Source organism: Ictalurus furcatus, chromosome 8, assembly GCF_023375685.1.
Source record: "Ictalurus furcatus strain D&B chromosome 8, Billie_1.0, whole genome shotgun sequence".
NCBI classification, from domain to species: domain Eukaryota; kingdom Metazoa; phylum Chordata; class Actinopteri; order Siluriformes; family Ictaluridae; genus Ictalurus; species Ictalurus furcatus.
The window spans coordinates 17,128,854-17,155,301 of NC_071262.1; the positions used below are offsets into that span (position 1 = coordinate 17,128,854).

A 26,448-nucleotide genomic window follows, 5' to 3' on the forward strand; every position below is an offset into this window, starting at 1 on the left:
AATTAAGTTAAGCCACATGAAGCGCAAGAAATAGATCTTTTCGTTGTAGAACTACAATGCGTGTTTTAATTCACTTAAAAATACAATAATTTAGCCTTTAAACATGATTTGGACACGCTATAAAAGTCAGGCTTCCAATAAAGACAGCTGTCTTTCTACGATTTTTTAAAACAGAAAATAAATGATTTTACTGTGCGGTAGTCAGGTACAGTTAGGCTTAAAACTGCAGACAAACGTCAGAGTATCGAGTTTGGTTTTCATGGCAGAGAAATGAAGTTGTATATAAAAGTACAGACTTGTACAAAATCCACACTGGTCCTGTATGAACAATTAAAAATCATTTTCTATAGTGAACTGTGAATTCAGTCAGATCATAAACAGCTTAAATGCAGAAACTCCACAAACAAACTAAGTACAAGTATAGCGCCCACTTCCGTGTAATGAACTAACACCACAGACAGACAGATATAGTCATTATCTCTCTTTGACAGAATAGAGGGGGTGCACCGTTCCGGAAGTACTGCAATACCGGGTCGATGCGTGGAGTGGACGGAGCAAGCCCCTTTTCCATTTCCCTGTTCCAAAAATCAATTTAATATATGGTCCCCGGGTAGGGGACGTATCAGATATTAAACCGATAAGAACAGATTTTTTATTTTTTTTATTTTACATAGAGCATTCACATCACACTTATTTCAAAGCATTTCCACCTGAACCTTCACCCAGTGTATCATACTTTTACATAGAGCCATCACATCACCCTTATTTCAATGTGTATCCACGTGAGCCTTCACCCAGTACATCCTACTTTGACCTAAAGCATTCACATCACACTTATTTCAATGCATATCCACCTAAACCTTCACCCAGTGTATCCTACTTTTACTATACAAACTTCTCCTTCTATCTTCCCAAATCCTCGACCTTCCCCCCCGTCGGCCTGGACTTGCCACCCCTTTAGAAAGCCATGCCCCAAATTTAATATTCCTTAAAAGAAGTATCTTTTCCTTTCCCATCCCCACCATTTTTAATTGCCCGCCTCTACCCCACCCCGGCTCGATCTGCCCTTGTCCCTTTGCCTCCCAGCTGTTCCACTCTGGCCATCCTTCTCAGGAAGGCATGGAACAAACTTTGAGGTTCCGGCCCCAGCTTTCGCTTCCTGATGCCCCCCCCGACAACACCCTCTTAGCTACTGACACGAACTTCCACAGCTCTGTGTTGTTGCGGGCACCCTTTCCATACAGCACCAACTCCCGATCAATCGGGGTCCTATCCCTCCTGGCCCACCATCCCGACACCTGCTGCCAGAGCCCGGCTGCAATGTTGCATTCCCACAGTGCATGCCCTATGTCCTCTTCACTCCCGCACCCCATCGGACACAGGGGAGTGTTACTTTGCCCGTGACGATAGAGTCTCTCTCGTACAGGCAACCGCCCCATGGCCCCCAACCAATGGAGGTCTCTGCTAGGCCCGTCAAGCCACTTGGGCTGCAGTGCCCCCCAATCTATATCAGGTTTTGGCCGTTGCCCAGCCACCCATTCTATATGTCCCTTCTTCCACCGCCTATAAAACTGTCTATGGTCTAAAACCACGGCATCCCTCAAGCACCATGGCGTTCCCTTTACGATATCCATCGCCTGGCCATAGTGTCCCGGCCGGTCCGCAGACCATGGTGATGTCCCTTTCCACGGAATTACCAATCGCAATGGGAAACCAAACCAAAACCTAGCAAACAGGCTTGCTAGGTGCCCCTCTGTCCCTCGCACCAAACATGCCAGGTAGGATACGTACAGTGCAGCCAGCTTGAGGGGCACACAGACTACTCCCCTACCACCCTTCTCCACCTCTAGATACATGGTGCCTCTCGCCACCCACTCACATTTGCACCCCTGTCTCACTCCTCCTGCCTGCACTACCGCTCTCGAGAAATGGCCATTGATTCCCACGCGGCTCACAGCCCCCCGGTAGAGCAGTCGGATGAAAGAAAGGAACTTCTCCCCAAATCCCATCCGCTGTAAGGTGGCAAACAAAAACCTATGGTTTACCCTGTCGAACGCCTTTTCTTGATCCAGCCCCAGTAGGGCTAGGGGCAGCCTGCGTTGCTGAGCCCATGCTATCGCATCCCAAATCAGTGCCAGATTCATGCTACTCGAGCGTCCGGGCACACCACACGTCTGGTCCGGGTGCACTACTGTGCCCATCACCTTCTTTAGGTGCTAAGTCAGCACCTTAGCCAAGATTTTGTAATCGGCACAGAGAAGAGTGATTGGTCGCCAGTTTGCTAGCTCTGCTCTCTCTCCCTTCTTGTGTAGTAGCGTGATGTACCCCGTCCTGGCTGACTCAGGCAGTAACCCCTTCTTTATTATCTCTTCAAACACGGCCATGATGTCTCTGCTGGCCCATGGCCAAACCGCTTTGTACCACTCAACGGGAAGACCATCCCCCCCGGCGCTACCCCACCCTTGAGCGAGCGCATGGCCTCCTCCACCTCCCCCCAAGTCAGCTCAGCTTCAAGGTCCTCCAGGTCCTCCTGAGCCACCCTCCTGTCGACGGCCTTCAAGAAATCCCCTGCCTCCACCTCACCCATACTCCTTGGCTGGAACAGGTCTTCATAGTAGGCCGCCGCCCTCTCTAACATCCCTCCCCTGGAAGTGATCAGAAGTTCTCCCTTCCTCAAGCCTTCTATATGGGACCTGCGTTGCCGGGCCCTAACTCTATCAAAAAAAGAACCGTGTTGGCCTCTCATCTTCCAGCAAATGCTGCCACCCTGCCTGCACACTGTAACCTCTGGCTTCGGCGTAAAAATGATCTCGCAACACTCCGCTAGCCTGCTTAGCCACCCCCATATCCCCCCTAGCCCAAGAGACCTGCAAGGTCCTCGACCACTGCGCTATCTTCTCTCTTTTCTCCTTTGCCGCCTTGTGGCCCCACCACTGGCAAAACTTTGCCACTTTGGCTTTTGTGTCCTCCCACCACTCTACCTCGGTGCTATAGAGCACTTTCAGAGACTGCCACCCCAAATAGAGCATATGCATCGTGCTTAGGAAGGAAGGATCCTGCAATTTAGTTACATTCAACTTCCAAAACCCCGGGCCCCTTGCCCCCGCGCTCAATTCTATTTCTTCCCTCACCAAACAGTGATCAGATGCCCAAAAAGGCTGCACCTGGTAGCGGATCACCTTCGCCCTTCTGGGTGCCAGGATGTAGTCCAGCTGAGAGGCCTTCCCCCTGCTATTCCTCCACGTAGCCCTACCCCCGAAGTCTTTTCCAACATTGACCATATTTGCGCTGGTAAGGATTCTGTTCAGATCTCTCTCCCTCTCAAGGTTAATGTTAAAGTCACCCCCCATGTAACAGGTCTTGTTTGTATACAAGAGGGGCTCCAATACCTTGAAGAAACCTGCCCTCTCTCTCACCCTAGCTGGAGCATATACGCAGATTGCCCTAAATGCTATGCCCCTCCAGGTCCCATCTGCACTTAACACCCTTCCAGGAACCACTGCTACTTCAGATTCCAACTCAAACTCCCATGACTTGAACAAGATCCCCACTCCATCTGCCGATCCTTTTCCAACGCCCCAAACTGAAGGTCCCCCCCTCCACCCTCCTGAAAACAAAGCAACATCAGCCGCTGAGTGCAGATGGCACTCCTGCATAAACAAGACCTCAAAGGGCACCGCCTCCAGTGACCTGAAGACAGCTGCCCTCTTTTCCGCTTGCCTGCAACCCCTCACGTTCAGCGTAGCTATCCTAAGACTCACCCTTCCCACCCCATAGTCCCTTATAAACCTTCCTCCCCTCCCTATATCCTTGGGGGGGGGGGTAACCTTTGCCCTTTTTCCCCTTTACAACACTTTGAAAAAACTTCCATACTGTTTTGAAGACCCCTTTATCCCTCTTTTATTGAGTCTCATTTACTTATCTTGCTCCCTCCCACCCCAGCCTTTACTCTCCTTGCCACTGTTTCCCATGACCTTCCCAACATACTGTCCTCGAACATGTCCGGGGCCTCTTCCCCTTCCCCCCGTAACACGTAGAGGTTTTCTGCTTTCTTCTCGCGAGGATTCCCTCCCCTCGGCTCTTCCTGCTCCTCCGCTGTGTCCTTACCAGCCCCTTTTCTGCTCCTCTTTCTCTCGTGACTCTTTTCTGTGTCCATTCCCCCTCTTGGGGTCCTGCGTCTTCCCTTTTTGGGCAGCTCGTCCCCGTCCTCCATCTTTTCCTCCCATACTCCGTCTTGACCTCCTAGCTGCATTTCCCAGGGCTGGTTTTTCTCTACTTTCTCCACCCAGGTGTCATCTTCTGTTTGGGGGCAGATCGGTCTCACCAAATCCTCCTCTGTTACATCCAGGCTCTCATCAGCAGACTCTATTATACTTCTGTCATCAGTCTCCTCCTGCTCTTCACCGACATTGCTGTCTTCCTCTTCACCCTCCCTCTCCTGCCTCAGTAGCTCCTCATCCTCTGTGGGACCTCCTTCTTGACTCATCTGTTCCAGTCCTTCTGTAAATAGGGTAGCAAAAGCCCCTTTCCGGCTTGGGCATTTGAGGTACAGGTGTGCCTCGCTCCCGCACAAGCTGCAAGTTTTTGGGGCTTTGCACTCTGTAGCCACGTGCCCTTCGCCCCCGCAGAATCGGAACCTCAAGCCTGTGCACGCCACTTTCGTGTGGCCCAAAGCCCCGCATCGCCGACAATAAATGGGCTGTCCAGGATAGTGCAAGAACCCCTTATGTGGCCCTAAGGCAAAACTGCCTGGAGGATGACGAAGGCTTCCGGGAGCCGCCGGATCCACCTTTAGTCGTACCATAAATCTTCGCCTCCCGGTCCATATGCCAAAACGGTCCCTCAACTTTTCCCCTGCTGACACACTAGAGCAATATTGCCCAAGAAAAGCCCTGACATCCTCCTCAATGACAAATGGATTATACATATGGATGACTAGAGGTACCTCTTCCAGGGCGAAGAGAGGGTTCAGTCGAAGTTCGTTGAGCGCAGGGCTCCCTGGATTGCTGCTGCACTTGTCAAAGAGGTCCGTGCACTGCCTCAAAGATGCCAAGGTAATATCCACAAAGCCCAGCGCAGAGAAATCCTTGAGGCAGAATACTGAAGATGGCTCCACTCCACACAGATCCTTGAGAATCTTTAGGACAACCCATTCTCTTCCAAAACATTGCATCACTTCAGCCGTTGCATTGTCAGCTAATTCCACCCATACTGTATTGCGAAGCCGCACCACTCGGGCTGGCTGATGATCGTTAACTCTCGGCATCACGCTTGATCTTAGCTAAAAGACCGAGAAGCGATACAGACTACAGCACACAACAAACGGGGTCATTCTACAGGACGGTAAACCCGAGGGCAGCAAAAGCTGATTACTCTAAATATTGTATAATAGACCAGTATAAAATATGATAAATGTTATTTATACTAAAATTAGCAGAGCAAAACTGCGATTTGGTGTCAGTTAACACCAAAACATAAAGGAAAAGATAATGAATGCAAAAAACTGACCAATCAGAGACGAGAATACAAAATCCTCCGCACTACAAACTCGCACTGGTTTAGAAAGTAGTTTTCCAAGCAAACATTTAAACTGGATAAATATCCTTCCATTGTAACGACCAACACAAGACAAACCAAACGTGTGGAATTTAAAAAGATGTCAAATTTGACGAATTATATAACATTGCCTCTCAGTGGTCAAATGTAGTATTGCAAGAGAAAATAAATAAGGGGAAAATGTCTACAACCTAATTACCTATCACTGTGTAAAACAGTTGGCGAAAGGAAGATTAATACATTTAATGTATACAGTCTAAAACAAACAGTAAGGAGGTCAGAATCATCAAACACGTACTGAATGCAAATTTCTCCAAAAAAATGTGTCTTGTGATAATTACTAAGAAAGCTTTCACGTTTTTTTCCGTGGTACAAAGAGTGCAAATTTGCACCAATAACATTTGTCTCTACTTTTCTAAAACAAGAACAACGCTCTACTCGGTCCTAAATTTATTAAAAAGGAAAAGCCACAATTAAATCTTTACACATGCGTAAACACGTGCACCAGTTTCAAACAGCACTTTATACAGGCCTTGTATTATAGGATACTTATGTCTCAAAAATACATAAATAAATAATGAGGGTTTTTAAAAAATAAATTAAAAACAAATATAACAACATATTCATACCTTACACAGTGCCACAAGTATCTAAAGGACAGTCTTGAGCCAGCAATCCAAACTCCTCACGGTAAAATTGAGTAAGAAAAACATTTCAAATCATAAAAACAAATCTGTTTTACGGCTTACCACGTTAATTATTTAGACATATAAAGATATTAGCTATAGTTACTCTACTTATTAGTCACGATATGCGAAATTTAGGAAAAATGTAGCCTTTCATCGGAAATTGCCATCACATGCTACTATAAAATCGAGGTCAGCTCAGCAATAGCGTAAATACCATAATTTATTTCAAATTACTGCAATAAATTAATACACAGGCTCACAACTCTGGTCCTGAAGTAACCATTTTCTGCACAGTTTAACCTTTCCCTGCTATAACATAACCGCTTCAAATCAGAGAGCTTTCAATTGGCTGAATAGTTCAATTCTGAGCAAGGAAAACACAGGACCAGGGCTGGGAACCTGCTGGTTAACAAAGGTATTCCTAGTGTTATTTCTGTCTCTCTGCCTGTTGGTCACAATGAATGAGGCCTGACTACCCTTTAAAGCTTACCTTTTTTCAGTGAAATACAAGCCATTTCTCCTTGCAAGCTCAATGGGTGATTGAGTATAAGGAAAACTTTAGTTTCCCACAGATTGTCCATGTTTTTTAAACAATAGAGATTCCTCATTTATAGTTAAACTAATGAGCTCCATAACAGTGTGGTAGCTTACCTGTATCACAGCTATAATCATAAGCATCTGAACTATCAGTGAAAACTACAAACCCCCAATGGTGTTAAGTATGAACTTAAATTATCCTCATTCAAACAATTTACCTGTCTGTGTATGTCTTAACTAAGAAAGACTCATCATTTGAAGTGTCAGGAATGTACATTTACATGTAAATATGTGTCCTGTGAAATTCCCAGTATAAAGGAAAAGTGTCTGTTGGGTGTTATTGTGTTTTAATATTGTGACTTTGGATAAACTCGTTCTGTTCTTATGTCCTCTGTCCAGATTTAGTAGAAAGTGATCTGTTAGATTTCTCGCTGTGGAGATTCCCAGGACCTTTACAATAAAGACAAGGAACACATAATTTCATGGTAAATAAAGTTTATTTGCAATACTATGCAGATCAAACGATTATCCCTAAATATTGTTAAGCAATGCAGTATGGTATTCTGCACTTAATAGATCTGCTTTTACTTGCCAAAATACTTTGCCGAGTGCCTTAATCCCAAAAGAGCCAACTCAACAAAGGACTTTACCGGAGCTGTTCTGTGGATCAGCTGTTTTGTCTCATCCGTCTCAAATGACTTATTAAGTCTCTGTTGCATGTACACATGTCTCAGGCTGATGAATGTTCAATAGCAAAATACCATGGCAAAATCTACAGAGTAGTCTAACTATTAAAACCATTCCCTAAATTATATGTCAAGAAATCCAACTGCATTTTATATTTATTATATATTTAGATACAATAACATTTCTGTGTATCTGTGTTTATTTTGACACAATTATATTTAGTACTCTATTAGAACTTAAGAAACATACAAAAAATACAGACATTAGACACACTTCTACACAGACCAGAAGAAAAGACTTCTCTCATTTCTCATCTCACACACATACACACACAGAATAGTACCAATATTCCTCTGAATGAAGCTCGGGTACTCTAGCGCTGTCATTCTCAAGGTAGGATAGAGAGGCCCGTGACATGTTGGCCATAGATGTAGCCAGGCTGTGTGCTTTCAGCATTAATATTTTATTGTTATAATTTTAAATATATATTTTCTAAATAGTAATTGCTATCAAAGTCGTTAGAATTATTATTTAGCTGTTACAGTTCTATGTATAATTGACTGGACATTTTAATGTGAGGAGTGTATTTTTATGGGAAGTTGTTTATGTCCTGGGCAACATTGTGGTGTAACAGGTAACTCCAGGGTCCTCGGTACAGTCTTGACTTTATGTTACTGTCTGTATGGAATATTGTATATTCTCCCTGCATCTGCATGTGTTTCCTTTGGGTTCTCCAGTTTTCTCGTATGCCACTGGGTGAACTGGCAACTCCTGATTGACCCTAAGTGCAAATGTGTGTGCATGGTGACCTGTAATTGAAAAGGTTCTCAAGGGTGTATTCCTGCCTTGTGGCCAGGGTTCCTGGGATTGGCTCCAGATCCAGGATAAAGCAGTTACCCAACATGGATGGATGAATGGATGAATGAACGAATGAATTAGTTAAAAATGAATGAATTACTTTTTTTTTTGCCTGTTCTTTGTAGTGTGTCAACAATTCTGGAGTTGTAAGGGTTAAATTCTGCTTCTAGTTATTCAGGGTTGGTACATAACTGTTTAGCAGGTCAGGTGGTACTCCAGAAGCAGGGCTAGGTCTAGATGAAGACTCCAGTCCACTTAGGGGCGCCTCTATCCAAATAACTATATAACAATGTTTCTGCAGTTCCTCACTGCACGAAGCAGAAAATGAAGGCGCTTTGAAAACGAACAGGCAGAGATGAAGCATATATATCCGAAATCAAAACATCCTATTCGTCATTAATTCGTGTAGAAGCCGAGCGAGAGTTCTTTTCATTTGGCTGGGTAAGACATTTTATTGGTGTTTAGAAATCTGGTTTATTTTCCTACCGTTTGCGGAAAATGCAGAAGAGCTAGGTTGAATACCAATTGAATGCACTGCGGATGTGTAGTGTACTAAATGACGCGTAGAAGCAATTGTTTTTAGCATGTGTAGTGCACTAATATAGGGAGCAGTGAGCCGTGTGGGATTCAGCCCTAGTCATTCTATTTGCTAGCTGCTAGCTAGCTAGCTAGGCTACAGTTGTTAGCTTATGAGCTAGTTTAGTTAGCCAGGTAGTTTTACACTCGGGACGTCATTTTAAAATAAATAAATTAGCTAATTTAGCTAACTTAATTGCCGCCATACATGATCTTAAAGTCAGTTTTCATTCATTTGTTTGCTATTAGCTTTGGTATAGCTCATAATTAAACAGACACTAATTAATGACAGCCGTCTTACTGGATTTTATTTATTTATTTATTTAATTCTTGATGTGTATGGCAATATTAAAACTTGCTATCAAAGTGCCAGCCATCACATGTTTAAAACGATCAAATGTTAAGCTTCAAATTAAACAGTGTTGTTCAGTGTTCTGTAAACATAGGATCTCTCTTACTTGGCATGAACTGCTTTAAACAAAGCTCAATAATTTTAACAAATAAGTTTTTGATGTACAGTAAATGTTTTTGGACACCTGACCATCACACCTGTAGGCGAGTCTTCCCAAAATTATTGCCACAATGTTGGAAGCACACAGGATGGTTTGTATGCTGTAGCATTACAATTTCTCTTAAGAGGCCCAAACCTGTTCCAGCATGACCATGCCCCTGTGCACGAAGCGAGCTCCATGAAGACATGGTTTGCCAAGGTTAGCATGGAAGAACTGTAGTGTCCTGCACAGAGCCCTGACCTCAACCCCACCGAACACTTCTGGGATGAACTGGAACATTGACTGCACACCAGACCTCCTCACTCAACATCAGTACCTGACCTCACTAATGTTAATACAGACATCCCACCTCTCCTGGAAATATATACAATATCCCAGAAATTTATTGTTTTTAGAGCGTGCGAGCGAGAGACCAGAGAATGGCCATTTCCCAATATGGATTCTTATGCGAACTTGCGTCCATGTGTACTCCTTGTACGTCATCATCCACAGCCGAAGTTCAATTCCAGTACTCAAGAACGCAAGTACTGGGGACGCATGAAGTTACCCGGATGTGTTCTTAATATCGAGGATGCATCGGATGCAGACCTGAGCGCACCGAACCCGATTGAAGTCCCAAAACTCATTGCAGCACAACAATAGCGGATGACCCATACTTGTAGTTTTAACAACTTTTTAACGACAATAATCTAATCTAATATTAATTATTTGGATATGATTTAGATTGAGATATGAGGTTGTTAAAGTCAAATGAATCTCTCAGAAGTATTTTAATTAAACTATGCTAGCTTCCATCCTGAGGGAATGGTAAACTTGTTAGCTTAGTTTTTAGTTAACGTCAGGTCGCAGTTGCAAACAGAGCTTACCACATTAAAACATGCTTAATTAACTTTTGGTTACTCAGCAAGTTAACAGTAAATCTATTAACCAGCTGAAACATATTAAAGATGAGGACCCTATTCCAGTACTAGAAATGTGCTGAGAAACCACCTCTGCAGAGCCCCTCTACTATTAGAAATTGGAATTCTCACTTCTAAGAACGCAAAGAACAGACTTTTGTTCTCATGAAGACCGGTTTTATCAGGCTACCTTGGAAGAACACACTTGGAAGCACAGGAGGACACAGAATGTGTCTTTGAGAGAATTGAGATGTGCTGTGAGCTTCCCGGCCGTCCCAGCACATTTCTAGAAGTGGGCCAGAGAGAGCAAGAGACATGACGTAGCAAGAGTGTGACTGAGAGCGTATCCTGTTTGGTGTCTCGTTTTGCTAACTAGACCTATCAGTTTTCTCTGTGGGTGGGCTTTACAGTGCATCTCTCTCTCTCTTTCTCTCTTAGTTCATCCATCAGTTCAGTGTCACTGTAGTGTCTTGCCATGGCAGAGTGTCCAAATGAAAGAAAAGACATAACGCACTTCACCCTCGCCTACACTAAAGTGTACCCCTGTTAAGTCAAGTCAAAAATAATACTTTTGCTCACTGCACTATTTGCAACAGCGACTTCTCAGTTGCCCATGGTGGGTTAAATGTTTGTAAAAGACATGTTGAGATGAATGTAACAGGTGTCATTCAGGGGAAATACTATAGCAGAACCAAGAAATATATGGGGGGAAAACCTGGCTGTTGTTCAGCGACTCTAGTTTTCTAAGCACAAATCCTTGCATATCCTCTGTTGTTGTTTATCCGGCCATGTGCATTTACGTAAAATATTTAGCTGAAGGAAGCTCTGTAAAGAGACTAGCGACAGGACTACTGACATTACGTCATAAACGAACGTTATCAAGGAATTGTATGCAACAGGATCTTCCCAAATTTTAAGTGAAGCCCCCTGATGTAGAGTATATTGTAAGTGCAGTTGTATAGGAATTCATTTGTAATTCAGGTCTAGGCAGCTGTAGTGCAAGTAGGAAACATCTAGTGCTTAAGTCAGGCCTATGACTAAAGTGTCCTGCCTGGTGTGTCTTCATATTCTGATTTAGGACTGAGCTAGCATTTCTGGATGAGCATGTCTCTTGCACAGCGAGTGCTCCTCACCTGGATCTTCAGCCTCATCTTCCTCATCATGCTGGTCCTCAAGTTGGATGACAAAATCCACTGGAACTGGTTCCTCGTCTTTCTTCCCGTCTGGACATTCGACACCATTCTCCTGCTCATGCTCATTGTGAAAATGGCTGGCCGCTGTAAGCCAGGTTTCGACCCGCGCAACGCAGGCGACAACTTGAAGAAGCGAGTTTGGTACCTGGTGGCCATTTTGTTAAAGCTGGCCTTTAGTCTACTGCTATGTGCGAGGCTGCAGGATCTGACTAACATCTGGCTGAGTTTCATTTGTATCCCTCTGTGGGCTCTTCTTATCGGCGCCATGGTGGAGCTCGGCTACAACGTCTTCCACTTCTGAAGAGACTGAGCAGGAAGACACTTATTAACTGAGCAGGAAGTTGTAAATATAATTTGTGCACTGTGTATAACACTCTTATTTATAAGTGTCCATGTGGTTTAGAATGACAACACATTTAGGAATCTGCTGCCTAAGAGCAGGAATATCTGTTCCTAAAGATTGAAAAGCTTAATTAATGGACACATTGGTGACTGGTGATGATTTACAGTGATGCTTGAAAGTTTGTGAAACCTTTTGAATTTTCTATATTTCTGCATAAATATGACCTAAAACATCAGATTTTCACACAAGTCCTAAAAGATGATAAAGAACTAAATTAAACAAATGAGACAAAAATATTATACTTGGTCGTTTTTTTTATTGAGGAAAATGATCCAATATTACATACCTGTGAGTTGCAAAAGTAAATCAGGGGACCACTCCTGAGGAGGGTAACAATGGTCTTTAATTTTCTCCATTTGTACACAATCTGTCTGACTGTTTTTGGTGGAGTCCAAACTCTTTAGAGACAGTTTTGTAACCTTTTCCATCCTGATGAGGATCAACAACCATATTTCTGAGGTCCTCAGAAATCTCCTTTATTCATGCCATGATGCACTTCCACAAATGTGTTGTGAAGATCAGACATTGATAGATCCCTCACTCACACCTGATTGTTATCCCATTGATTGAAATCACCTGACTCTAATTTCACCTTCAAATTAACTGCTAATCCTAGAGGTTCACATTCTTTTGCCACTCACAGATGTGTAATATTGGATCATTTCCCTCAATAAATGAATGACCAAGTATAATATTTGTGTCTCATTTGTTTAATTAGATTCTCTTTATCTACTTTTAGGACTTGTGTGAAAATCTAATGTTTTAGGTCATATTTATTTACAAATATAGAAAATTAACAAACTTTTAAGTACCACTATGTTGTGGGTAGCAGGTCCTACATGCCTACATTTTTTTTTTTTTTTTTTTTTTTTAAATAAATCCTGTGTCTCTTTGGATTACACAATTTCCTCTTTACCCCAAATGCAGGCAATCATCCAGGACCTATTTTGTGTATGAAGCATTTAAGTTTTGCACAGGATCTATTATATAATGATGCTAACAAGTAAAGGGAACTTCATAGCTTCCAGTTTAGCATTGTGCACGTCATGATTAAAATATAACATTCACCTCAAATGTCAAACTTTTCCTGAGCAACTCCTACACAAAATAGCACACCTACAAATCAAACTGGAATTGTATTATCATCTGGATGACTTTTAACTACAATTCTGCATTCCAGAATGTGAAACTGGATGCAATAAACCTGCCTTATTAACATAAGTTACCACTGGAGCTACATGGTGAAAGAAGCCGGCCTTGCATATCAAATGTGTCTTTACTTGTTCCTTCAAAGTGTGTTTAGAGATTTCTCCTTGCAGACATCTTGTTGAATTTTGGGTATTATCACAATTGTTCACTTGTTAAATAATTGTGCAATCATCAAATCCACACTGTAAAATAGTGTTCAATTGATGCTCTCCATGAACAGTACAAGATGCTTGTCTCTCAGCAGAAACAAATTGCTTGTTAGTGCTTTACATTAATGTACACTAAACTAACATTATTTATTGCAGTAGTGTTAACCTTAATGAACCAAAAACCTCAGTTTTAATAAACTCAAATTAGCAATGTAAGTGTGCACCTGTATTAATTGATGATTGTGTATATGCTAAATATACACTCCTGTGTTAACAAATTAATTAATTCCATGCAAAATTTACTAAAGGAACAGTTGAAAAGACAAACAAATACACCTTTGAAAAGCTGCATTTTTTTTTTTGAAAAGACAAACAAAAGTCCTCTGTGCTGAAGACCTTGTGTTGGAAAATTTTATGTTACAGATTTACTTCTGACTGTTACAACATTCTGACAATGGAGACTTCCAAAATGTTGATGATAACATTGACATTAATTAATTGTTTGTGTTTAATGTTATTTTAGTCTACATTGATGTAAAGTGTTACTTGTATTTGAAAGACTTTTAGAAATTTCATAAGTACCCAGTGCAGAAAGATTCCTCATACAGGTCTGGTGTCCAGACATAACTTAACTAACTATGATTAATCTTGTGGACATGCAGCCAAACAACCTAATATAACGAATCAATATAACGGCAGAATCCAACCATGGAAACTGACCAGTTAAGGGTCTTGCTCAAGAGACCAACTGTGGTTCTTTACGAATGCATTTCCACCAGTAGAGTGCTGGAACTTGCTCAAGGGCCTTGGATTTGAACACACAACCTTCTGATCAGTAGCACAAAGCCTTAATCACTGAGCCACCCCCCCTCTCCCTCCCAAAAGAGACAACTTTCCATTTCGGTTCCGACACTTAAAAACTTGCTGGTCTGAAATTGACCATTTGGTTATGTTGGCGCTCAAGCAAGTCAAGTTATTTTACATGACCACCAATGAAAAGGTAAACACACAGAGTGTTTAAAGATTCAGTGTCTTTCATCTTGTTGGTTATCTTTATCTATGACAGTGTTTTTGTGCTGTGTGTAGACGATGAATGATTTGTTCTCAAAGCCAGAAGTAAAACATGTAAAATTCTCCAGGCTTCTTGTTGTTTTTAGTCCATTTGTCAGGAAATGTCTACATTTTATTACATAATGGTCCAGATTTCTAACTGGTAGGAACTGGTAGAAGCAGATTTTTTCCCTCTGTTGCATTTTTGGACACTGTTTCTCATCATCATTTGTTCATTCCAGACACCAAGAGTGGAAACTTGTCTCCATTTCACAGACCTCTTGTAAGTTGTGTGGAAAAAAAAGAAATGGCTAATTTAATAGAGTAATATGAGATGAACTTCACACTTGCACTTGGCTCAGAGAGTGATAGTTGACGTTAGTCTTTGTGTGATGTTATGTTGCATTTAACTGGAAAGAATCTTGTTTACACTGGACCAATTATCCAGCAAAGACATACTAAGTGGCCTGGATGCAATTTATGCAAGTACCACTGATATCTATTGTGAATTGTTGTTTTTTTTTTTTCTTTTTCTTTGTCCCTTTTTTGTAAATTTAATTGAACGTTAACCTTTCTCATAAGAAATATTTGGTCTCTGTGATCTGTTGAAATCAACAGTTTGTTAATGTTTCTATAAATATCTGGAACTACAGAGACAAGAGGGTTAGCTAATTTTTCATTGTTACAGGCTCTTAGCCTCATTTGAGACCTGGGTAGAGATTTGATGCTCTCCAGACTTTGGCTTTTGCTGTAGTCAAGTGCTAACATTAACATTCCAGGCAGGACAGTTTGGTTAAGAATCATTTAGGCCAAATGTGTAAATGCTTGTGTCTTCAGTTCTGTTTCACATGTTGTGGACTCTTTGGATATTGTGAGATGTTTTTTTAAACCCTGAGTTATATTAAAAGTTGAATTGTTGCTCTAAGTTTTATTATAGTTTGACTTGTATAAATGTAATGCTGATTGTTAAACAAGGTCGAAATTTTGGTTCAACTGAAATGATAACTACAGGTCTAACTTAATGCAGGTTAACACAATGGAATCATAGTATCTCAATATATTACATTTTTTTAAAAAATTATAATTATCCTGAATATATCTAAATAATAATTAATTTACTACATATCAGTAGTTTGCAATATTCCAGTAGTTAAAGAGCCCTTAAAAAAATCCCTTAACTTCACTTTCAAATACAGGAGAAATGGTGTAATTAAAGCTACCCCACATTTCTACAATATTATACACTCATGGTTTTCTTTAACTTAACATGGACAGAATTAGCATGATTAATTCAAGATGAGACAGTTTGTATAAATTAGACCCAGTTTTCAGTCCGTCTCGGCATTCTCTCAGCCTGCAGCTTCACAGCAGCCTGGTTTCAATTCCAGGCTGTATCTTTTCTACACATTTTCTATAAAATATGTAAATTACTGTATGTGATCTGGCATTTTATATGAAATATTGCTGTATATTTCACTTTACACCTGATGTACCATCTGTACACCTGCTCAGCGAGGCATCTAATCAGCCTTTCATGTGGCAGCAACCTAATACATAAAGCCATGCTGTCATGGTCAAGCAGTTCAGTGATTTAGTCTAAATTTTTTAAATGGAGAAGGAATGACTTTAGAGTGAGGGAAAAAACAGTAGAGACAGGCTCAACCAAACTGGACAGTTGGGGAAAATGTTGCATTTCTGCTGTGACATGCATCAGAATTTACCATGAACAAGGATAAAGTGTCATGAAGCACGTCCTCTCAAACTGGTTCAGCAGGCATGATGTCAGTGAACTCCGGTGGCTTCTACAGTCACTGAGTCTTCTACAGAACCTTTAGGATGCAGTGGAACAGGAGATTTATGGCATAAATGTGCAGCAAATATGTGATATCATCATGTTGACCTGGGCAGGAATGCCTGTTTCTACCTCTTTCATAAATCCATGCCAGGAAGAATTTAGGCTTGGAGCAAATTGGGATTTTACAGAGTATTATGAAAGAGATGTGACTACAGCAGAAGCACACTATTCAGGATGATGGAAACATGAACTAAGGCTTATTGTTGATCTGTTTAAAAAATTTATTTGAATGCCTTCATTCTACATTATACCATCTCTGATGTAGTCATAGAAAACCTTTAGTGTATTTTTAAAAAAAATGTGTTTATCCCATTACATAATTACCAGTTTGCTGTGGACCAGTGGTTAGCTTAGAAGAAATACAAACACAGAAATTGAATAAAAAACGTAAAATGTAAATAAAGAGCTGGAATACAATGTAATGGAAGAAAATAATCATACAATGTTAAACATAATGTAGTAATAGGATGAATTATATAAACAGCATGAGTTCATTCATACAACAATGTTTATGCTCCTCAACAGATTCCTGTATTTTTAAACATTGTCTTAAAATATGATCAACTTTTTTTGTCCATACAATGGAGTATTTTTAGATATAAAAATATAAATGAATAGCTATGTATTAAAAGCAAAACGTGTCACATGTGTTCAGTTTTTAAAAGGTAAAAACATTACGAACATCCAGTGCTGTGTCCTGTAGCGTTTTATTTGTCACCCCCCATTAAACACTAGTGCACATAAAAACCTATTTACTCCCACATTCCAAATAGAAGTAAGGTGTTGTTTTTTTTTTTTGTCACAATTTCTATCTTGTTCATGCAGAGTCTGATCTGGCCCTCTGCATCATAAAATCTAAATGGACCAAATTGTTAAACAGAAATAAACACATCTTACAATAATAAACGCATCTTACAACACTAGAAATAAAGACATCTTCCACTACTAACAATAATGTACTTGGACTATAGTGACCTGGATAGTATTAAAATAGTGCATAAGAGTCCACTAAAAGGGAAAAGGGATTTTCCCCAGAACTTATCCAAGCAGATCTATTGTATGTACAACTTCTTTTTCAAAATGTCAGGGAAACAGCTGTCCTTGGAATGTTCTCTGTCAACATCAACTAGTTCATCAGAAGCTCTGTCCTGGGTCTGATCATCATTCTCACAGTCTTAAAAGATTGTCTGTCATGGGTTGGGTAGGACTCAGTGGAAATATTATGCCAGGTGCCCCAAAAGATACCATTTCGCACTCCTCTATATCTTGTCTCATAATATTTCCCATTCAGGTTTGCAGCCATGCATGCATCAAACCACCACCCAGAGCTATAGTAGTCTCCACAGTTTCCTGAGGTGTACTGATCATTGTCCCTATCTGGAGTGGTGAAGTTCTTTTGGTTGTGGTTGAACTTTTTGCTATACTGCATAGCATCTCCAGCTGTGCCTGAATATCCTTTTATCGTCAGCCTGTAGTATTGACTTTCATTGGCCACATGAAAGTGGTCGTATTGGGCATATTCCTTAATTCCATCCAGATCTTCAAGTTCAATGCGCAGTACCATGGCTTTAGTTGCTGTCAGCCAATGGATCTTGTCATTACCTAGCCAGAACTCGCCCGTTAAGTTACCAAAACCCTTCTTATATTCATTCCAGGTACGACTGAAGCTGATGCTTCCATCGAAGCGATACTGAATTAAAGTCCAACCTCCACCAGAGGACTTCATGTCACAAAAGACAGGGAAAGTCCTGTTGACTGATCCAGTTGGTGTCACATTGTAGATGCCACTTGTTGGGTATCTCATGATGAAGTCAGAACAGTCTTGGGATGGTTTATCTGTGAGCAGTGGGAACTCTTGTTAGTTTATTAATTTTATTTACTGAAATAAAATTATGTTTTTATAGTTAGCAATGAATAATATGCAAGGAATAAAACACAACAGGGTGTGCTGGTATAGGAAAATAATCCACGGTAGGATGGTGAGATAAGGCCCAACAGAAAGAGTAATTTTACCATTAGTAGTAGTACTAATGTAACCATAAAGGTTTTTTTTTCAAAAGCAGCACATCCATAAGTGTTTTAATCCTATTATTCAAAAGTGATTTGTCAACAATTTAAAAAAATATGAGTGAAGGGCACATCATGCTTTTATAGTTGCATTTAATGTTGTGGAATGGTTAGTGTTGCACAAAAGGTATTCTACCCTGAAGACTTTCCTGTGACAGAAAATATACTGACTGGTACAAAGCACTAAGACTGGAGACTCATAAATCTGTTTATTATTAGGTTTAGATCATGTAGATCCCCTGCCATACAAGTCTGAGTGAATGAGCTGTCTCTTTAGAAATGGTAACATGATTGCATTAATATAAACCTGTGATTTGCCTGCTAGCTGGTACTACTGTCTGTAATTAAAATTAATGCTAATAATGAGGTTACACTAGTGATGGTTCTAGACCATCTCAGCTTGAAGGGCAGGTTTTGACCATATGCTGAGCTTTTGAAAATTTATAGAAGGAATCTCTAGTGTCACAGCTTTGCAATGTTCAGTAAGTTGTTTTTTTTACCATGGGAAAGTCTCCATGATAAAATTATTTTGCTATTTCAGATTCCTCATTTAGAGCCCATCATGTTTGTAACATGAGCAATGGCCTCTTCTGGCACCCCCCCTAGAGATGCCACTGGTAGACTAATCTTTACTTTGGATGCATCTATGTTCATCTATGTACCAAACATGGTAGCATTCTTTTTACATTGTTTAATGTGCCCCATTTGTAACTTTTTTAATCCTGGACTAATTACTCTGAACTTTGTAATCCCCATTCTGCTAAAATAGATACATGACAAATGATAGTATTGAATTCTTCCAGCTTCCTGTGTTTCCAAAAGCGCAACATCTGTTATTCAGTTGAAATATTACATCCAGTTATCATCCACTGATCCTTTTAATCAATTTAAATTTTGAGCAAGGTCTCAGACTAACAGTAGAGCTGGAGAGCAGCTGTTGGTGGTTATGTTTATATTATATAATTTTCTGTTATCTACCTTGATTGTTTTCACCTTAATGTTTTAATTCTAGAGATACAGATGTCCCCAAATGAACTCCACCCAGACCACAGATGCAATTAATCAAAAAACTTCTGACATTCACAAGCACTGCAGGCTTTGGGTGCAACACACAAGCATAAATCATTTTGCCATTGTACCGTAAATATTTTTTAGCTCTATCTTTCAGTGATCATCAGTTTTATCATGTTATCATGTAGCCCTAGCATTAAGCAAATCTACTACAAAAGATACCATGTAAGCATATGCATGTTTCAGGATATTTTTATGCCTTTGGCACATAACCATTCAAAGACCCATAAAGAGCAGCACATTCCTTACCTCTGTTGTTGTTTGATGATTCACGGCTGTTGAGTACTGACCGAGGAGTTGGCTCAAGATCACACTGACCATGACAGTTGCCAAGCAGCTGCTTCTCTAAGCCCTGTCTGTCATCCATGTTGTTAACAGTGACTGGCTCCTTGTTATTTCCATTGTTGGTGTGCCCACCTGGGATTTTGTGTAAGGTTGACCCGGTCATTCTGTTTACAGCAACTGGGTAAGTGTTCCCATTATTGTTATCTATTGAATGTCCTCCATTATTGCCCTCTACTGAGTCAGCGGATCCTAATGGAGTTTTCCTATATTTATGATATGTGTCAGGAGGATTGTCTAAGGATAGGGTTGCCTGATTCACCTCTGTACTAGCCTTGACCGTGTCCATAACAAAAGGGTTTGAGTTCCTTGCTCTGTTTTCATTGGTGCTTTCTGTAGATGTGGATGACACCTTTGAGCCTGTACTGACCTTGACCTTGTCCATAATGATAGCCATTGAGCCAACTGCTCTGTTTTGGATGCTGTCCAGAGAGTTGGGTTGTAAATCTGCCACTGCACCAGACTCTTGACCATCGCTTGCACTCTGCAACTCTTTGTTTCCTGTGTCAATATGAGAGCTTTTGGACTCTGCTTCTTGGCTGGGGTTTTCGATTCTGTGATGAACATGTTTTTTTGACACTTTCACTCCAGAAGTGTTTTTGTTTTGTTCTACATGATCTTGATCCATAAAATGTTGTGTTGTTGTTATAATAGGAGGAGTAAACTGAGGCATTTTGCTGTGTTTGTCCTTAAACTCAGTTTTCGTTGTGTATGGGGTGGCTGCGGTAGTTGTATAGTTTAACTCATTCCTCTCACTGCTTATCACAACTAGAGGCACCTTCCCACCAGGATTCTGAATGCTTCCTACACTAAGTAGTTTCTTATGGTTTTCCTGGTTTGGATCTACATGGGTAGTTCTGAATGGGGTTTTTCCTGCTCTTCTATCAGTGCCTTTTGTCTTTTCCACAACAGATGGTTGTGAGTAGCTTCCAATGTTATTTACTGTTTCCAAAACCAGATCCTGTTCTGAACTCCCACCAGGTTTTTCAAGTCTTGGTTTGGTCACAGTAGTTTGAGAGGTACTTTCAATCTGGTGATTACCCATTGTGTGTAATACCTTGACTGTAGGGGCAATTTTTGCTCTTTTTATATGAGCTTGATCCACAATACCATGTGTTGCCAGAGTGGGCCTGACTGATTGTTTCATGTCATAGGCTGTCCTATTTAACTCATTATTATGGCTGGATAGAGGTTTAGAATCAACATGTGTTGTCCCATTGGTCATCATATAATCAATCACTCTACTTGTGTTTTTTGGCTCTCCTGAGCCAAATGCTTTACTTTCATTTACTGGTATTCTTTGCAAAATATATGCTTTTCTATCTCTAGGATCCTTACTTAAACGTATTCCTGTGGGATTGGTTCTTTCTGGTTGGTTTGTGATTTCTTGCTGCTTCTCTTGCCTCTTAGGAAAAAGTCCAGTGGGAAGGTGCCTGCCACTTGTCATCACATCACTTCTTAACGATGTAGTTTTGTTGTTCCCCAGTGACTTTTTTCTTTCAGTGTCTATACTCATGGGGTTTGAACTCTTAGTCTGTCCATTCCTTGGTTGTGTCATGTTATGGTTTCTGACAAAATCAAAACGTCTTTTGGGTAGGTCACCATTACTATTCAGACTGGGATTTCTACCACTTACATCAAGTCTGGAATCAGAAATAGGTGATTCTGATGTCTCTTGTTGGCTTACAGTATCAGTTGTGTGATCTCGAAAAGGATACAGTCCAGCCTTCCTCTCAGAAATTGTACCTGGTTTCAATGGGTTTTTGAAGATATAATCCATTGCTCGTGGATTTATTTGATCAGTTGTAGCATGAGATCTGCCTGAGATGGGCGATCTTGGTGTTTCTAGTTGACTGACTGTCTCAACCTTGTTAATTGGAGTTGATACCACTGTGGCATTTTCAGAGTTACTGTATACCATTTGTGGATTTATTTGGTTTACTTTAACTGTAGCATCAACTCTGCCTGTAACTGGTAATTGTGGCATTTCTAATGGAGTGTTCATCTCAACTTTGTTAAGTGGGTTTGAAGCAGTTTCAGCCTTCCTCTTCTTATCTGTCCCAGGATTGAATGTGTGTTTAAAAGTACCATCCAGTGTTCCTGGATGTGTTTGATTCACTTCAACTGCGTCAGTTATGTCTGAGATGGGTGATTTTGGCATTTGTAGTCGACTGCCTGTCTCAGATGTGTTAAATGAATGTGAATCCGTTCCATTGTTACTCTTTACATCTATGCTATGTGTGAAAGGGTTTTGAGAGTTCACTGATTGTGGATTTATTATATCTACATCAGCTGTGGAATTAGCTCTATCTGAGATGGATGATCTTGAATTCTTTAGTCCACTAACTGTAGCAACATTATGGACTTTTTTTTGATCCCTTACAGCATCATTCTCTGAATCTGTGAGAGTTCTTGATTGGTTTTTACTGTCTAGTATTTGTAGATTTGTTGGACTTGCATCAACTATGACATCGGTTATGCCAGAAATGGGTGATCTTGATGTCTCTTGTCCAGTGACTGCCTCAATTTTGTTGATTGGATTTGAATCCATTCCGTTATGCTCTGCATTTTTGCTAAATTTTAATGAGGTTTTAGAGTTACTGCTCTGTTTTTTTGCACTTATTAGATCTACATCAGCAGTGGCATTAACACTGTGTGAGATGGGTGACCTTGAATTCTTTACTCCACTGACTGTATCAACATTATTAACTGGGTTTGAATTCATTACAGCATCACTTTCTGAATCTGTGCCCGTATTTAAAATTTTTTTACTGTCTAGTGTTTGAGGACTTGTTGGACTTACATCAACTATGCCATAAATTATGCCAGAGATGTTTGATCTTGACATCACTTGTCCACTTACTGTCTCTGCTGTGTTAAATTTTGAATCTATTCCAATGTCAATCTTTGCATCTGTTTCAGGTTTAAATGTATTTTTAGATTTGATTTCCAGTGTTTGTGGATTTATTTGACTTACGTTAACTGAGACATTAGCTTTGCCTGTGATGGGTGACGTTAACTTCTTTTGTCCTCTGATTGTGTCATCTGTGTTAACTGGGTTCACTTCAGCATCCCTCTCTGAATATGCTCCTGGTTTTAATGGTTTCGGCTTGGTAGCGCTAGCACCGTGATTATCAATTTCCTTTTTTTCCTTGTTTTTCAAGGTCGGTTGTTGTATTACACTGACATTCCCTTCTTTAGCCACATTGCCATTGTTATTGCCATCAAAAATATGGGATCTTGATTCTTTTTGTCCAGTGTCAGCATCTTTTTTTTTATCCACTTTGTCCTGTTGTTTTCTGGTAAATTGTTTCATGTTTGGTTCATGTTCTCTGTTGTTTTGAGTATCAGTGCCAGTCAGCAGTCGTTTTTCCCCTAGTACTTTGTCATCTTTTGGTGTTTGATGTTGTTTTGTTTCTACATCATCATCATCATCATCATCATCCTCCTCTGCAACTGTAGAAGGGATACTCTTCACCTTGCCTTTTGCAGTCAGGGTTCCACTAGGGTACATCTCATGTCCAACTTTGATTGTGTTAACCTTATGTTTTTCATGCTGTGTAGGTTGTTCACTGTCTAGATCTCCAGGAAAAGATGATTCAGCCAGTTTATCCATTGGAGACTGTATGATCTTCTTGTTTGTGGTTGTAATTGAGGGCCCCTTTCTGACCTTACTCATACTCTCGCTTATAGTTTTTTCTTGTGACGGTTTAGTTCCTTTTGGCCCGCCATTGGTCTCAGCCCTTGGTTTAGTGGTACGTGGATTTACATTCCTCTCCTGATTGGTATTCCTTTGTTTTCCGAAGGATGTTGGATTTATATCCTTTGCATTGCTGCTGATGATCATAGTGTCTTCCACTGTAGATCTTGAAGTGGTTACTTGAACTGTACTCTCTCTCTTGGCTAAGTCCTGCTGTCTCTCCTTGGTGTTGAGAGTGCCCCTAGAAGCTTGAACCCTTTCTACATTCTCCACTTTATCATCTGTCTGTATATTCCAGTCCATTCCTTGCCTCTCCTTACACTCACGACAGTCTTCTTTAAGCTGGTTCACCATCTGTGTCAGGCTTTGCAGTTCTCTGGCCATCTTCTCCAGCTCCCTGAAGGACTTGGGGAGCTGAACAGTAAGAGGAGGAAGAGTGATGCGGTAAGGGCATGTACTTTCCCCGTCCTTGCACTGCCCTAGAGGCTTTAACCTCACCCATGAAGCACTGTTCTCAGATGGATCCGGGCAGCTCTGAGGTGCCACTAATGTTAGCAGACTGCCCCACACAGAAAGCATAGACAGCCACATTGTGTCCTGTTCGTTAGCTGTATCTGTTGGATCTGCTCAGAAGTGTTAGAGGGAGAGAGGACTATAGAAGCACCTCCCTTTCTGAAAGCTGTTTGCACTCAGCGAGAACCAGTGACGTGGATGAACAGAGGGTCTCTGGACAGGAATTTCCCGTTCAGTAATTAACCGTCTTTTTTTAAATAATCATTTTAGTGTCTATGTAGAATACTTTACAGCTGGGTGCAAATATTTTTACAATTTATTCATAAAAACTTAGAATTTTATTTTTTTTAAATGAATGGTGTATCGAGCAACAAGACAACAATCCAAAACATGGCAATCAGACTGGCCAAAAAACTACATTTGAACAACTATGTCAAGAAAATGGCAAAAACTCCAACGGAGAGGGTTCAAAAGCTGTTTAAAGGATACAAAAGAGGACAGATATAAAGGCAAAAGGTGGACATATAAATTATAGGAGCATATTTACACATTCAGAAAGAGAAATACAAACTTTTGAACTGATATTTTGTTTTCGGGGTTTTTTTTACCATTTATACCTTAATTTATTTTAATTGGGATAATATCAGTGGTGGAAAGAGTACAAAACACACTGACTTGAGAAAAAATACTGCTACTGTAGTAATAATTCACCTTAGTAAATGAAGTGATCAAGAAAGTGACTCAAGTAAGAGTACATTAGTCATCTGCTTGAGTAATTCCTTTACAAATGACATTTTTACATGTCTACAATTGATAAAACTAATCTGAAAATACTCTATTTTCTGTTTTCTGTTAGATGTGAACACCAGCTCAATAACTGACAGTGTATAGAGAAAATTAATCTTTAGCCAAAGTAGCTATTTCATTTGTAGTATTTAAATATTAACTGAAGATACGTAATAAATTGGGCAAGGGATTCTCATCTGTCTCCACTGTCTCAGACATTGCTACAGCTGACTAAGTGTTTGTCACCTGAAATGTAGACCTTCTGCAGGAAACTATTGTGATCGGGTCTCGAAAGTTATTTAAAATTTTGACTGGGTTAGATGCATTTTTTTACTCTGTAAGAGTGAGCAAAAAATAAATCTGAGCAAAAAGGTTATTTTATTTTAAGTCCTGTGATTTAGTTATACTCACAAAGTACTGTTACAGAAAACCATGTTCTCAAGTACTGTAATGAGAGTCCATGTAGCTTATTATAATCAATCCCAGGGAAATATAGGGATATTTAAGAATACATGAAATGCCTTGTTGCTATATATAAAATTTTATTTGTCTCGAATTTTTGCACGTAACTGAATGTTGTATATTATGTTCAAAATTAATGTGAGATTTGACTCCTGTGACCCGCAATACAGACTCAATAGCAATCATCCTTATCCAGAGCAATGTGCTTTGTATTCTCTATTTAAAAAATATTTCCTCATGCTAGTCCAACAGATCAGGGTATAAGCTTAAAAACTCACCTCTTTTGAGAGAATTTAGTACAGCATGAAAAGAAAAAATGCAAGTTAAAGATTTTTATAAATTAAATTGGTGCTCATATAAGTGATAGGTGAAGAGGAAGGTCATCAGTCTTGACAGCCAGAGGAAGTTTATTTCACCATCTGGGTACCAGCACAGAAAATATATAAAGTTTCTGGTTCAGTTCTGGATTTGAAGTCTATAAACACAGTGCATAATCATTATTTACAAAACATTATTTACTTGTTACAAATTGTAAAGCTGTTTAGTGTGTCATAGAACTTTTCCCAAAAATGTCCAAGATTGTTTTATTATTAATATTTATTTCAGGAGATGTTATTTGGGTAGCTGGATTTTATTGGTTATTGCTTGCAGCTGGACAGATTAATGCAATAATAAATAAATAAAACTCCAAAGTCTCAACTGGCTTTGGGGCTTACCTCATTTTATCTTTCCTTATGCTAGAATGATTTAAGTGAACAAAGTATTTGTTAAAATGGTATCTGTGATACGGATAAGGATAAAAAGCCTGCGAAATGCGCTTTCTCTTGAAGTGGCTGTTTTGTAGACATGCAATCTGGTGCATTGCTCTGTGATCTGGAACACACATTGCGCATTTGCACTTTCTGCATACATCATAACCACAAGTATGCGAGCATACAGATGTGTGAGATTGATCCTGGCAAGCAGATACACAGCATCCTGTGTCTAATAGCATACACACATACACATGGTAATATTTCCAATGCATACTCTTCTGTAAGCTTGTCCTGTCTAACCTTACCGTCTGCTTTAGGGAAAAATCTGGTCTAAGTCCAGACATGTAATCTGGAAATGTACAATTCTTTTATTATGCACAAATCATAAAGACATGACCATGTATGGTTAGAGCTATTTTTGTGAAGTGCCCATTAAACATCATGGCTTGAATTCCACCTGCGATGGTTCAACCAGTCAGTGTCTCTGCCTATATAAACACTGTGATTTTTCCATAAACCAACTTGCACAAACATCTGACTGTCATTCGGTCTGTACTTACACACTAGTGAACAATATTC

At 40.2% G+C, this 26,448-nt stretch overlaps 3 protein-coding genes and 1 non-coding gene across 5 annotated transcripts; 1 reads left to right on the forward strand and 3 right to left on the reverse strand.

Annotated features, from left to right (window-relative positions):
* Positions 1-496: 496 nt before the first annotated feature.
* LOC128612116 (U2 spliceosomal RNA) lies at positions 497-680 on the reverse strand. The gene has a single exon (XR_008386682.1). It is a non-coding gene; the product is annotated as a U2 spliceosomal RNA (small nuclear RNA).
* Positions 681-3,152: 2,472 nt separating this feature from the next.
* Positions 3,153-14,402, forward strand: tmem60 (transmembrane protein 60). 2 transcript variants are annotated; one of them, XM_053631147.1, is made up of 3 exons: positions 3,153-3,291; positions 7,182-7,267; positions 11,393-14,402. In XM_053631147.1, the coding sequence occupies exon 3, from the start codon at positions 11,413-11,415 to the stop codon at positions 11,806-11,808; it is 396 nt and encodes a 131-aa protein (XP_053487122.1). In that variant the 5' UTR covers positions 3,153-3,291; positions 7,182-7,267; positions 11,393-11,412; the 3' UTR covers positions 11,809-14,402. The 2 variants fall into 2 exon arrangements, with proteins under 2 accessions (XP_053487122.1, XP_053487121.1); XM_053631146.1 differs by lacking the exons at positions 3,153-3,291; positions 7,182-7,267 and adding an exon at positions 8,580-8,768.
* A 1,601-nt stretch (positions 14,403-16,003) lies between these two features.
* Positions 16,004-22,299, reverse strand: fgl2b (fibrinogen-like 2b). The gene is made up of 2 exons (XM_053631144.1): positions 19,561-22,299; positions 16,004-18,009 (listed from the first exon to the last, which is right to left on the reverse strand). The coding sequence occupies exons 1-2, from the start codon at positions 22,202-22,204 to the stop codon at positions 17,300-17,302; spliced, it is 3,354 nt and encodes a 1,117-aa protein (XP_053487119.1). The 5' UTR covers positions 22,205-22,299; the 3' UTR covers positions 16,004-17,299.
* A 153-nt stretch (positions 22,300-22,452) lies between these two features.
* LOC128611294 (uncharacterized) lies at positions 22,453-24,015 on the reverse strand. The gene is made up of 2 exons (XM_053630680.1): positions 23,132-24,015; positions 22,453-22,461 (listed from the first exon to the last, which is right to left on the reverse strand). Exons 1-2 carry the CDS (start codon positions 23,942-23,944, stop codon positions 22,453-22,455), a joined length of 822 nt encoding a protein of 273 aa, XP_053486655.1. The 5' UTR covers positions 23,945-24,015.
* Positions 24,016-26,448: the final 2,433 nt, after the last annotated feature.

Excerpts from the sequence above, each read along its gene's own strand:
- tmem60 (XM_053631147.1), top strand. The coding sequence starts at position 11,413 with ATGAGCATGTCTCTTGCACAGCGAGTGCTCCTCACCTGGATCTTCAGC.
- fgl2b (XM_053631144.1), bottom strand. The coding sequence starts at position 22,204 with ATGGATTCAAATCCAATCAACAAAATTGAGGCAGTCACTGGACAAGAG. Across the intron at positions 18,010-19,560 it reads ATCATCAAACAACAACAGAG|ATAAACCATCCCAAGACTGT; the intron begins GTAAGGAATGTG and ends CACTGCTCACAG.
- LOC128611294 (XM_053630680.1), bottom strand. The coding sequence starts at position 23,944 with ATGTGGCTGTCTATGCTTTCTGTGTGGGGCAGTCTGCTAACATTAGTG.